Here is a 14,647-nt window from a genome sequence, read left to right on the forward strand (position 1 = left end):
CAAAGAAAATAACTGCCTCGATGCCTTCTCTCTCTTTTTGCCAAACCTCTGTCCATTCAGTGGACACTTACTGAACATCTTCTGTGTGCCGGGTATTCTGCCCGATGCTGGGGAAACAGAAAAGCAAGTCATACTCTGCTGTGCAGGAACTTAGGTGCTAGTACTTGTACAACAGTAGCAACACATGAGACAGATCTATGATGGAAACAAGGGCTTTTCACTCAGTCCAAGAGGCTGGAAGAGGAAAGCCTCCTTATGAGAGCATGATGTCCAGAGCTTGAAGAGCAAGAAGTAAGGAAAGAGAGGTAATTCAGGTGAAGAGGGTCAAGTGGGTATTCTGAGGAGAAAATCAAGAAAAGTGTACGAAACAGCAGTTACAACCAATGGGAGAGAGAACACACTAGACAAACTTTACAGGATTGCTCGTCATTGTTGACTGCTGTTTTGATGATGGGGATTCAGAATTTAGGTGACACCAATCTGCACAGTATGTATAATTTTTCTCCATCATCACTCACTTGTGTGGGTACAAACATGGAGGAGAAGGGAAGGTGATTGGGTTTACCAGGGTTGGTTTTTGCCAACCAAGTGGGTGCAATACAGAGCGAGAAAGCCTAGGGAGGGGGTAATATTTGCAAGGGTGATTGTAATAATAAACTGTGGACTCTAAGATGGAAAAGGTGAGATGTGGAGGTAGGACGGGGCTGATGGAGAAGGAGAAATGTTGACAGGTCAGTGGACTTTTGAGGCCTCTCACTAAGGCCACAGGATGGTTACTCTGGGGATTCCTGAAGAAGTAGTTGGAGAAATGCATTGTTTGTGTGTGTGATTTTGGAAGTGGTGCAATTTCCAGTGGTGAAGTGATTCAAGATATAACCTTGGAAGTGATGTATGGGAGAAGCAGAGTGAAGGAAAGGGTCTCTGTGAGGAGGCAAAGTCACTGAGAGGTCAGAGTGTTAGGTGGATTGCCTGTGCCCACATGGATATGAAGTTAGCAAGACTAATGACAGCAGCTGAGAGGGAAAGGGAGACTGAGCCAGAAGAGGTGACAACAGCCGTCATGGTAGACTGGTACCAGCCTGTAAGACTTGCAAAACAAGGGAAGTAGAATAATTGTTTAAAGGTGGCACTGGGGAGCAAGGAGGGCCCTGTAGTACATGGGGTGGTAAAAAAAAAGAAAAAAAAAAGCCTTCTTTAACAAGAATGTAGAGGAAATGGTCCAGAAGCAGCCATATTTTAGGTAAGGCCAACAGGTAGAACATTCTGAAGAAGAGGTTGATATTAGGGAGTTTTGGGGGGAGAAATGGGGGGGATTATTGTGCCAGATGAAGGGATGTGTAGAAGACTGTGGAATTAGAGCTCCAGGGATAATGGATCAGAAGAAAAGACTGGATTTCCAGTGTGTCTGAGGTAATGGGAGGGAAGATAGGATTCCTTTTGATAATCCCTGAATGAACTTGTACTAAGTCAGTGTTTATTGAACCAGGAAACCTAGGGGTCTCAGAGGGCAACAGTTTACTAGTGAATTTTTAAAATTTGGATCATATTTTAATGATAGTCTAAAAGCGTATTTCAGTGCCCAGAGTTGAGTTTATGTTTATTTGGAATTGCCACCAAGTAGTACATTTACGTGAAATTATAATCAAAATTTAAATCAACGCTATGGAACTATGAGCATCTGAGAAAAATGGCTAGTTATATCTAAGATTCCTTCCAATCTGGAATCTTTTATCTAAGATTCCAGTAATTCTGATTCTGTGCTTTCTTGTACATAGAATACAATAATTTTTAGGTATAGCAGCCTCCCCCCTATCTGCGGGGCATATGTTCCAAGACCCCCAGTGGATGCCTAAAACTGCAGAGAGAACTGAATCCTGTACATACTCTGTTTTTTCCTATACATACACACCTATGATAAAGTTGAATTTATAAATGAGGCACGGGAAGAGATAACTAAAAATAACTAAAAGTAAAACAATTATTACAACATACTCTAATACAAGCTATGTAATGTGGCCTTTCTGTCACAGAATACCTTGCTGTACTACACTCATCCTTCTTATGATGTGAGATGCTAAAACGTCCTCTTGACGAGATGAAGCGGGGTAAATGGTGTAGGCACAGTGATGCAGCGCTAGGGTACTCCTGACCTGATGATGACATGTCCAAAGGAGGGTCATCTGCTTCCAGACTGCCGTTGACCATGAGTAGCTGAAACTGTGGAAAGTGGAATCATGGATAAGAGGAGACCACTGTACTACAGTCTTCATTTATCTCAAACTTCGAAAATATGCTACATGTGATACATGTTCAGTATATGAAAATTAGAAAATCCTGATTTTCTTAAAAAAAGAAAAAATTACCAGAGGTGCCTGGGTGGCTCAGTCGGTTAAACGTCTGACTCTTAATTTAGGCTCAGGTCATGATCTCACGGTTCATGAGATCAGGCCCCACATTGGGCTCTGCACTGACAGAGCCTGCTTAGGATTCTCTCTCTCTCTCTCTCTCTCTCTCTCTCTCTCTCTCTCTCTCACACACACACACACACACACACAAACTAAACAAACAAAAAAAACCCAAATAATATAAATTACCAACAAATCCATCACCTAGAAATGTTTACTGTTAGCTTAGTGATATCCCTCTAGATCTATTTATTTGTGTGTGTGTGTTTCTGTGTCTTTCTCTGAATCTGTTAATGTGTATGCGTATGTATGTACGTATATCTCAAAGAAGCAGGAAAAGATATTTTAAAATTGAAAACAGTTATGCTAATCTGTCATAAATGTTTTACCATGTCAATAAGTATCTTCCTAGATCGTCATTCCTAACAGCTGCATGCTATTTCATTATAAGGATTGTCATAATTAAATTAGCCAATCCCCATTGGGGGAAATTTAGGTTATTTCTTGTTTTTCACTTTGAAAGAATACCTGCCAGCAAACATCCTTCAGTAATATACATTTTTGGTCGTATGCCAATTATTTATGTTTCCCGTCATTTAAAAAAAAAGTCATTCAATTTGATCATATCCCAGATATAATCCAGAGTAATTTATTTGTGATCATCTTTTTCTTTTGGTAAAAAAATTAAAGGTTTTAGGAAAAAAACCTACCTAGTCAAATGGTCTGTGTTTTTGTCAGTCCGGCATTTTCTGAACTATTTTCCTTGGAACCCAGCAGCTTCCTCCATTAGAGCTTTCCCTGCTGCTCCTCTTTTATCTGTCTTCTTGTAAGAGATCTTTTTTTGGCTTGTTTTTTGTTTTTAAGTTTTACTATTAAAAAAAAAAGAAAGTGTGATTAAACCACTGAGCCAATCCCTGGCTAAAATGTGAGGTTAACTTTCGTGTGGTAGAGATGCCCAGAACCTATATTTTCTGACTCCTAACACAAAACTTAGAACGAGTACCTTCTCTACAAATAAAAAGACAGACAAAAAAATACTCTAACCCAGTATTTGGATTGCCTACTTTGAACATATTTGCAATATGTCCTTTATTTGTATGTTACCTTTTTTCTTTATTTCCACTTCAACAATTGGAATTAAAACATTTTAGAAGACACTAATCATCTGCTTAACCAGTAATTAGCATTGATGAATAGAGAGAAAATTTCAGACAGCTGCCAAGTTGACCACTAAAGTGAGGTATGATTTGCTAGTATTTGTCATCTGCAGGACTTCATAATTATAATAATAGCAGTGTAGTTACACCGTGATGGAAAGTTGACAGTTAACTTTTTCTACTTATCAAACTTAGGAACAATTCTGAAAGTTTCTAGTTTCCAGGTAATTTATCATTCGAGTGATTAAAAGCTATTTTTGGCCACAATTACGAATAACAAAATTTTACATATGGGTGACATTAACACAGTATTCTTTTTTTTTTTTTTTCTATTTCCAGGGAAAGACTACTATTATTCTAAGGTGTCTTGACAGGTAAGTGTTATGTTAACCTTTAGACTATGTTTTTTGTTTATTCTAGTTATACAGGGCAAGATAAATTCTGAAAGACTTGGGAACGTGAATAATTTTGAGATTCAAACAATAACTTCTTAGTGAATTCTTTGTATGGCCTTTAAAATCTCCTTAAAAATTTTTTTTTAACATTTATTCATTTTTTGAGAGACAGAGCATGAGCAGAGGAGGTGCAGAGAGAGCTGGAGACACACAATCCAAAGCAGGCTCCAGACTCTGAGCTGTCAGCACAGAGCCCAATGCAGGGCTCAAATCCCCCAACCGTGAGATCATGACCTGAGCCGAAGTCAGACGATTAACTGACTGAGCCACCCAGGAGCCCCAAAATCTCCTTTAAAGATAAAACCAACAATAAGCAAAAGTAAATAAATAAAATTATACAGGATTAATGCTGAGTTTCCCTATTATATGGGGAAGCAACGAACGTAACTCCGACAGTACTTGGCTGCTTTTTGGCTGTGCTACTCTGGTATTTGATTTACTTCTATTTTACCTAGTCCATTATTATCTGAACATTAATTATAATCTTTAAATTGCTCATGGAAACATTTTTGAAGCACAGTGTTGATCCTCAAACTGTACTTTTTATCATTTGTTTCTTATACTTCCTAACCTATATGGTCATCAGATTAAGATTTAGGATTATGATTTAGGATATTGCAGGAAACTGCTTGTTCCCTTCATTCCAATACCTACTTCTTATAACTTCTCCAAAAAATATCAAAATAGATGTAATTTTGTCTCAAGGTCACATTAAAGAAACGTCATCCATTTGAAAAATACTAGTAAAGAATTCAAATAATAGAATCCTGACTTTGTGTAATTCCTTTCACCAACAAAATTGTTTCTTAGAAGAACCGTCTATAGTGACACCTGCATCATATTTCCATCCCCTGGAATCATGGCTCTCTTTTGACCATATGTGTTTCTTTCTACAAACAAGTTCTGTAACACAACATCAGCTTAGGATGAAATACTTTGAAATACAACACTGAACTGAAAATTCTTCATTTCAGTTCCTTGATAGTTTACTTGGAAAAAAAAAATAGTTCTATTATACGTTGAATATCAGAGCTTATAAATTTTGTCTTAAAAGTAGCATTTTGTTTCATAAAAGAAAATTTGTATCTTTTATAAAAGCAAATATAACCAAATATTCTATATATGTATCAAAAAATATGTATGTAGGGATGATATGCAAGATATTTAATAAAGATAAATATATAAATCACAAATTTAAAAATTCTCTTCTCCACATTAAAAAGATATATGCCAGTATTATTCAGCCTTAAAGAGGAATGAAATTCTGACGCATGCTACAACACGGATGAACCTTGAGGACATTATGCTAAGTGAAATAAGCCAGTCACAACAAGATGTATACTGTATGATTCCATTTATATGATGTATCTCAGAGCAGTCAGATTCACAGAAACAGAAAGTAGAATGGTGTTTGCCAGGGTCTGGAGGGAGGGGAAAATGGCGAATTACTGTGTAATGGGTATAGACTTTCAGTTTTGGGAGATGAAAAAGTTCTAGAGTTTGTGCAACAAGGTGAATATACTTAACATGCTACTGAACCATACACTGAAAAATGGTGACGAAGGCAAATTTATGATACACATTTGTACTATAAGAAATTGAAGTAAATAAGTACGTATGTACAATAAAGCTGTTTACCAAACAATGTAAGCTGCAGTGTAAATAATTCATCAAACCATTTGTCAGTTTTTAGGACTTGTTGATGTCATTTGTTACTTTGCAGCTCTCGCTAGTTAAATGATGCCCATGTTCGGGCTGGGATTTAAAATAGAGAATTGTGGGGTGCCTGGGTGGCTCAGTTGGTTAAGTGTCCGACTTGGGGTCAGGTCATGATCTCATGGTTTGTGAGTTCGAGCCCCACATTGGGCTCTGTGCTGACAGCTCAGAGCCTGGAGCCTGCTTCAGATTCTGTGTCTCCCTCTCGAGAGACACAGATATGATATGATAGCATGAGAAAACCCATAATGGGGTCGCCTGGGTGGTCCTATCGGTTAAGCATCCAACTCTTGGCTTTGGCTCAGGTCACAATCTCCCACTTCGTGAGATCGAGCCCTGCATCCAGCTCTGTGCTGACAGCATGGAGACTGCTTGAGATTCTCTCTCTCTCTCCCTCTCTCTCCCTCTCTCTCCCTCCCTCTCTCCCTCCCTCTCTCCCTCCCTCTCTCTCTCTGCTCCTCCCCCACTAGTGCTTTCTCTCAGGATAAACAAATAAACATTAAAAAAAGAAAAGAAAAAAGAAAACCCATGATGGTAATACTATCTGTCTTTATTGTGCAGGGATGAGCCACCAAAACCAACCTTAGCTTTGGAATATACATATGGAAGAAGAACAAAAGGGCATAATATAGTGAGTGTCTTAAGTGATATTGCTGTGCCTGGGGATGGAGAAGTAATGATGCTGACTTTGTTTTATATTTTCATCTTATCTGTAATCAATAAACATATCTAGTTGTACACTTCATAGCTATGTGCTTTTAAGTCAGATTCAACTCAGCAGACATGAAGTCAACCTGAATAGGAAAATAATTTAGCCGTCTCATTTGTCGTGTCTTAAAATGTGGAATAAGATTCCTTTGTAACTTTAATTTACAGTTTTTGGACATATTTATATTAATTGTGTTAATGTGGCTTTTTCTTCTTTCAAGTGGGAATAATATTGTGAGTTACATCCTGTCTCCCAAAAAATCTGCGAAAAATAGGAGTTTGACTTGTAGAATATTTATGAAAATGTACTACTCAGAGTCCAGATTCTTAGCATTTTTACAAACATATCTTGAAGTTAGTAATACTACTTGAGACTGAGGCTCTAATTTGTTACAGTCCTATTTTCACTAGAGTGTCTCTTCAGAGGAAAGTTGGAGATTATTCAGAACGGAAGGAGAGTGCACGGTGTATATTGGATAAAAACATTCAAAATAGAATCCTCTTTTGGAGTTCTCCCATGAAAAGGTCTTTTCTTTTATTTTTTTATTTAAAAAAAATTTTTTTTAACGTTTTTATTTATTTTTGAGACAGAGAGAGACAGAGCATGAATGGGGAGGGGCAGGGAGAGAGGGAGACACAGAATCGGAAGCAGGCTCCAGGCTCTGAGCCATCAGCCCAGAGCCCGAGGCGGGGCTCAAACTCAACGGACCATGAGATCGTGACCTGAGCCAAAGTCGGACGCTTAACCGACTGAGCCACCCAGGCGCCCCAAGGTCTTTTCTTAAATAGAGTTAGGTGTAGGGAAGAACCATCTATAACAGAAGGCCCCACTTCTGTCACACAGGCAGATTTTTACAGATTGATCTAGTCCAAATGTTTGATCATTAATAAGAGTTAACATTGCCTGTTGCTGCTTTCTAGATAAGTCAGTGAAAGTTCATTGTTAAAACTGTGAGGTTAAAAAGAAAAGAAAAGAAAAAACATTAATATATTGAGATGTGGGAGAACTCTATGTTTGTGACTTACGTGAATTTTGACATGAGTGATGACCTATAAATGAGATTGCCCTTTTCACTGGAAATGCTGAAACTGCTTTCACCGCTTCACTGTGGAGAAGAGCTCTAAGAACTGCCCTTCGTCAAATGGTGAATCAAGGGGGATTTTCCAATGCAAAACTGCCTCCCCCACGAACATTAATAATTCAGATATCAACAGCAAATATTCAAATATCAACAGAACAATCTTAGTGAGTATGAGATGATAATTTGTCAAAAGTCTATATATTCATCTCAAACTTGCTTCAATGACTATCTCTTCCAAGTTCATGGCAACAGATATATTAAAAAGGTGATTTTTCTTCACCTATTTTCTCTAACACTTTGTGTTAGCAAGTTGGGCTTTTCCATATTCATTCTGGAAGATCCATGTCTTTCTCAGATTTCATGTTCCCTGAGTTCTAAGTGGAAGCAGTTAGTTCCTCCCACAATCGTGGTGTTACTGAAGGCTCCTCAGCAGCAGGATGGAAGCAGAGATGCGATTAGCTAGTCGTCCAAGAAGGTTGTCATGGAATAGATGGTCGTATTCCCAAGCCACGTGGCTGCCTCACTGTTTCACTCCCCTAATACTTAAAGAATCCTATAAAAAGGGAATCGGTTGTTCAGTCTCTTCTTGTTCCCCACCTACCATGTTAATGTTTCATCTTTGTTTTTTGGAATAGATGTTTTGGTGCATTTTGAGGGATGGGATAGAGAAAGGGGAAAGTTTTGATTGCCAAGGTTTATTGAGGACTACAGTATTTTGTATCCATAATTATTACTGACTGATGTTAATGAGGTGTAAGAAGTATTTAACATTCAGAAAAGATTTTAAAAATTTAATATGAAAAATGCCTGTTTTTGTTTGTTTGTTTGTTTGTTTGTTTGTTTGTTTCAGCCAAAAGATATTGCTCACTTTTGGGAACTAGGTGGAGGGACCTCTTTATTGGACTTAATCAGTATACCCATCACAAGTGACACCTTACGGTAAGTGAGCCAGATCCAGGAACGGTTGTTAGTAAGTACCCAGTGGTGTCCACAGGATGAGTATGAGTAGGCTTTCAGGAATCGGAATTTGGGGGGACAGTTTTATGTTGCTGAAGGTTTATACTCTCTTCCTTTCTATGCGCTTAAAGTATAATGCTTTCAAAGAGATTTTAAAAGAACCAGGGTTCTGGCCTGTGCTGACAGCTGGCATTCCAACCAGTAACATATTTTGCAAGCCTGCAAACAAAGTATGTCAAATAACACTTGAGCAATGAATTCACTTGGCAAACATGAATTTGAAAAGCTTAATTCTTTTGAATACCCATCCAAGTGTAAGCTGATTCAACCCTGAGTTTTTTCTTCAGCTGGATATGGTAAGTCTACCTTTGAATTTAATGCTAATTAGTACTGTTGAAGCTTCACCCAGGGAACAATGAGTTTGTGGAGGGAGAAAGTCTATTTGCTGACCGAAAAGAAATAGAAACTTGGGGAAAACCTCAAACTCTTTGGTCGCGTTTCCTGACAATGACTGCCACATGTTGGCCAAATCAGATGTGGAAAATTGTGACATTTCTCACAATGTTCCTGGGAATGTGTCTCAGCCAAGGAAAACAGATTTTTACATCTGAAAGATCTTACTTTTGTCAGAGTTTAACACAAGCCATTGCTGCTGCCTGGACCAAATACAAAGGGCTGCACTATTATTTGTTACATTTCAGCCACTTAGATCTTTAGGGTATGGAATTGTTTCCGGTTAACGCAATTGTTTTTCCATAGCTAGTTGGGTACAGATAATGTTGGCTTTATTTTTTCAGCGATATTTTTTCTTTTAAATAAATTTAATTTACTGTCTTTTACTTATTATAAAAATAGTACCGTATATGTTCATGTAGAAATCTTGGAAAAACGTTGAAAGGTATGAAGAAAGTAAGAGCGCCCTTAATCACCTGAGAAATAACCACTGTTAACATGCCGAGGTAGTTCTTTCAGTGTTTTCAGCATTTGTAAATATATTGTATGGGGGCGCCTGGGTGGGTCAGTCAGTTAGGCGTCTGATTTTTGATTTTGGCTCAAGTCATGATCTCACAGTTCCTGAGATTAAGCCCCATGTCGGGTCCTGCACTGAGCGTGGAGCCTGCTTAGGACTGACTCTCTCTCTTTTTGCCTCTCCACTCCTTCCACATACATGTGCACTCTTTCTGTCTCTCTCAAATAAATAAACTTTAAAAAATGACATTATAAATATACTTTGTACAGATTTGGGATGTTTTATATATATGTTTAGATCTTTCTTTTTCATTTGTAACCATCATATGCCCCTGACATACTTTTTCAGAAACATGGAATTTTACGGCTATATTGATTTTCGTTTGTCCTCCTTTAACAGAGAAAAATAATTGAGGCCACTGGGAGTTAGGACCGCTCCTGGTGGTGTGGTTGAGAGAAGGCAAGGACGGGAGTTGCTGAGGAACCAGAGCTGCCAGTCAGTGTGCCCAGGGGCAGAAAGGAGTGAAAATGGCTGGGAACTGCTCTTATCTGGGGTCTGAGCTGACTTCAGCTCTGGCCCTGACTTTGTCACTCACTTCCTCTGGTCCAAGAGGCTTTGCACCTGATGGCCTTGTGGAAATTCTGGTTTCTGCAGGAAGCCACATTTTTGCACAGCTTCTTTAGTTTTTTATTTAAAAAAATTTTTTTTTAGTGTTTATTTTTGAGAGAGAGAGAGAGAGAGAGAGAGAGAGAGCATGAGCAGAGGAGGGGCAGAGAGAGAGGAAGACACAGAATCCAAAGCAGGCCCCAGGCTCTGAGCTGTCAGCACAGAGCCCGCCGAGGGGCTTGAACTCACAAACCATGAGATCATGACCTGAGCCAAAGTCGGAGGCCCAACCAACTGAGCCATCCAGGTGCCCCTGCACAGCTTCTTTAATGCCTCACTTTGTGAGTTCTTGGGTCTTCTTCATTCCCCTGGTTCTACTCCAGGGCAGCCACAGCTTGCTTTAGGAGAGAGGGGAGGTCAAGGTTTTGATGAACAGAGGGAAGGGGAGCAGTAGGCCTGCGTCCAAAGTAGGTTGCTGAGTGGTTAAGAAATTCATGAAGAACATTTCACTCCTAATGTTGCAAATCTCAAGAGTGTTTTGTGACTGGAATCAATCTGACACATAATTAACTTCCTTGTGTTGGACAAAGCCTAGCAACTTGAGAAAAATAATATTGCCAAATGCTATTAGATACTGTTTGTCTTTAAAATGATTGTTCATAGAATAATTATAAATACATTGAACAGAGTTTAGATAATTTGTAATGGAGCATTTCCTGTGGTTTCATTCCCTGTTTAAAGAGCTGTTGAGTTTTTTAAAAAAACTTTTTTTAAGGATGATACTGTGCCATTTGAGACAACATGGACGGACCGAGAGGGTATGCTAAGTGAAATAAATTAGAGAAAGACAAATACCATAAGATTCCACTCATAAATGGAATTAAAAAAAAAAAAAAAAAAAAAAGAGAGAGAATAAACCAAAAGCAGAATCAGACCTGTAAATACAGAGAACAGACTGATGGTTGCCAGAGGGGAAGTGGGTAGGGGCTGGGCACAACGGGTAAAGGGTGTGAGATACTGGCTTCCAGTTATGGAATGAGTAAGTCACAGGAATAAAAGGCACAGCGTAAGAAACACAGTGAATGATATTGTGATGGCGATGTAATGGGACAGATAGCAGCTACACTTGTGGTGAGCACAGCATCATGTAGACACTTGTCAATTACTAAGTTGTACACCTGAAACTAACGTGACATCCTGTGTCAACTACACTCATATAAAAAAAAGTTAGCTGTCATCTGCTATGAAGGTAAAGGTAACACAAGTGTTTCCAGTGCAATGGAAACAAATTTTAATCTTGGAAAAAAGTCGAGAATTCTGTCTTGTTTTCACTTAAATTTTTTATTTTTCATTTGGAAAAATGATGAATTTTATGTTATATACATCTTACCACAATAAGAAAAAGTGAAACCACAGTCGTTTTTTAAAAGCATTTAACCATACCAAACCTCTGAAATAAAATTGATTTCTTTACTATTAAAAAATATATATTATTTGTTATAGTCAAGCAAAGCTATTATGAGTTTATTGAAATGATGTAGATATGATTGGCTGGACAGTTTAATGGCACACTAATTTTATAGAAAATCCTGATAATCACTGTCTAAAAGACTATTTTCTGAAGTGACACCTATATAGTAAAGTACTGTTTCGCTTCAATTACACAAAATAGCTGGTTTGCTCAAACTGAGCAAAATAACTGACAATATTATAAAATAACTAACATGTATTATAATTCCTTGCTACACATACTAGCAGGATGTTTGTCCTGTTGATCGAGGATACAGTAGCCCATGGTTATGGCTCTCCATGCTTATTATGACCACTTTGTGAAATAGTCCTAGATCTATTTTTTATTTTGATAAAATATCATAACATTTATCATTTTAGCCATTTTTAAGTGTGCAGTTTATTGACACTATGTATATTCGCATTGATGTGCAACCATCACCACCATCCATCTCAGAACTTTTTCATCTTCCTGAACTGAAACTCTGTCCCCATGAATTAATAACTCTCTACTTTCCCCTTCCCCAGCCCTTGGCAGTCATCTTTATACTTTCTGTCTCTATGAATCTGGCCACTCTAGGTACCTCCTGTAAATGAAATCATGTAATACTTGTCCTTTGAGCCTGGCTTATTTCACTTTGCATAATGTCTTCCAGGTTCACCCATGTTGTAGGCTGCGTTAGAATTTCTTTCCTTTGTAAGGATGTTCCACTGATCTTCTTTTGTGTGTGTATAACACGTTATGTTGATGCATTCATCCATGGATGGATATTTGGGTCCTTTCCACCTTTTGACTGTTGTGAATAGTGCTGCTAGGAGCGCTGGTGTACAAATGTCTGTTTGAGTCCCTGATTTCAAATACGCCTGGAAGTGGAATTACTGAATCATATGGTAATTCTATGTTTAATTTTTTGAGGAACCAGCATACTGTTTAACAAATGTAGGAATTTTACATTCCCACCAGCAATGCACAAGGGTTTCAATTTCTCTATATCCTTTTTTTAAAATTTTTTAAAATATTTATTTATTATTGAGAGACAGAGAGACACAGAGCATGAGCAGGGGAGGGGCAGAGAGAGGGGTAGACACAGAATCTGAAATAGGCTCCAGGCTCTGAGCTGTCAGCACAGAGCCTGACGTGGGGCTCAAACTCACAAACTGTGAGATCATGACCTGAGCTGAAGTCAGTCGCCCAACCAACTGAGCCACCCAGGTGCCCCTCTCTATATCCTTTTTAAAAATATTTCTTTATTTTTTTGAGAGACACCCATGAGTATGGGAGGGGCAGAGAGAGAGGGAGAGAGGAAACCCCACGCAGGCTCTGCACTGTCAGTACAGAGTCTGATGTGGGGATCGAACCCACAAACCATGAGATCCGAATCAAAGGCTTAACCGACTGAACAACCTGGGTGCCCTCAATTTCTCTATATCCTTACCGACACTTGTTACTGTTTTGTTTTGGGTTTGGTTTACCATAGCTATCCTAATGGGTATGCGGTAGCATCTCATTGCGGTTTTGATTTGCATTTCTGTAATGATTAGGGATGTTGGGCATCTTTTCATATGTTGATGGCCATCTGTACATCTTCTTTGGAGAAATGTCTATTTGAGTCTTTTACCCATTTTTAAACCGGTTTGTTGTTGCTGAGTTTAGATTTACGTTGGACTCACATGAACACAGGTACACATTCACGTGGCAGTGGCAGTGGTGTGTGTGGTGGTCAGAGGTGTGCTTTCAGAGAGGCACCACAGTATGGCAGAAACGTGTGGCTTTGGATCTCCAGCTCTACAATTTACTAGTCATATGAACCTGTGTCTCAGCTTTCTAATCCATAAAATGGACATCATAGCATCTTCCAGGAAGGGTTGTTGTGAAGATGGCATAAATGATGTAGTCCGCTGGCTGAGTCCATCAGTAAATGTGTTCTTCACCTAATGGTGTGTTGTTGCTGCTGCTCTTACTATTTTTGCTTCCCTTCTCTGGCGCATACAGTGAAATCAGATCTAAACATGACACTGTTGAACCCATCTGCTTGCAGATTCTTTGAACTGGATTATTATCAGTACAAATGAAACCTTCAGTGCCACTGGTGGTTGTAACATTTAAATACCACTAGAGAAAAGCACTGGAATAAATTAGGCTGTAACTTTGGAGGTGCCTGGGTGGCTCAATCAGTTGAGTGTCCCATTTCAGCTCAGGTCATGATCTTACTGTTTCATGAGTCTGAGCCGCGCATCAGGCTCACTGCCGTCAGCGCAGAGCCCACTTCAGATCCTCTGTCCCCCTCTCTCTGTCCCTCCCCCGCTCACACTTCCTCTCAAAAATAAAAACATTTAAAGAAAAAATAAGGCTATGACTTTGGAGGGTGTGTGTGTGTGTTTTCTTAGAAAATTGCTGTTTTATTTTTTCCTTAAGCTGTAGTGTTCTTAAATAATAAATTTCAGTATAATAGGGTTTCAAAACAGTAATTATTGTGAGTCTTCTTTAAGAGATGTTTTTGTTTTTTAGGACATTTTCTATTGTTCTTGTTCTGGATCTTTCAAAACCTAATGACCTTTGGCCCACCATGGAAAATCTGTTGCAAGCCATGAAAAGCCATGTAGATAAAATGATAATGAAACTGGGGAAGACAAATTCCAAAGCAGCCTCTGAGATGAGACAGAGGATATGGAGTAATATGCAGAAGGACCATCCGGTGAGTTGCTGTTGGGATTATTCCCAGAATCCTTAGCCCAATACATAGCTAAAGACAACATCACAAACAACTTGCTGAGATTTTTATGCGTGATTGGAAATTCATTTGATGTAGATGAACTTGTTCACTGGAAAATTATAGCAATTTGATAAAACCTCAGTGAGAGCAAAACCAGGAGAAAGATGTCTTATGTCTTCTTGGTAGACATCCACTGTGACTGTTACGGCATATTATACCAATCAAAAGAAATAGGGTGAAGTAGTTTGATATTGATTTTATAATCTCTATAAAATGAAGATAAAAAAACAGACTGTACAAAAACTCACCTGGCAAAACTAGATGAAGCTACACATTTAAGCAAGGAGTAGAGTTTTAACAGCCTTTCT

The 14,647-nt window shown here is 38.6% G+C and overlaps 1 protein-coding gene across 2 annotated transcripts in view; it reads left to right on the forward strand.

Moving 5' to 3' along the window:
• The window catches only part of DYNC2LI1 (dynein cytoplasmic 2 light intermediate chain 1), a 39,086-nt gene that overhangs the window by 10,039 nt on the left and 14,400 nt on the right, over nt 1-14,647 (forward strand). For both annotated transcript variants that reach the window (XR_007461962.1, XM_049650215.1), the window contains exons 3-6: nt 3,902-3,936; nt 6,295-6,364; nt 8,374-8,462; nt 14,075-14,261. Coding sequence is in view for 1 of the 2 variants with exons in the window: in XM_049650215.1 (XP_049506172.1) it covers nt 3,902-3,936; nt 6,295-6,364; nt 8,374-8,462; nt 14,075-14,261 (381 nt within the window). In the remaining variant the exon portion in view is untranslated. The remainder of the gene's footprint in view (nt 1-3,901; nt 3,937-6,294; nt 6,365-8,373; nt 8,463-14,074; nt 14,262-14,647) is intronic.

The sequence above is a fragment of the Panthera uncia genome (assembly GCF_023721935.1).
Source record: "Panthera uncia isolate 11264 chromosome A3 unlocalized genomic scaffold, Puncia_PCG_1.0 HiC_scaffold_11, whole genome shotgun sequence".
Lineage (NCBI taxonomy): Eukaryota > Metazoa > Chordata > Mammalia > Carnivora > Felidae > Panthera > Panthera uncia.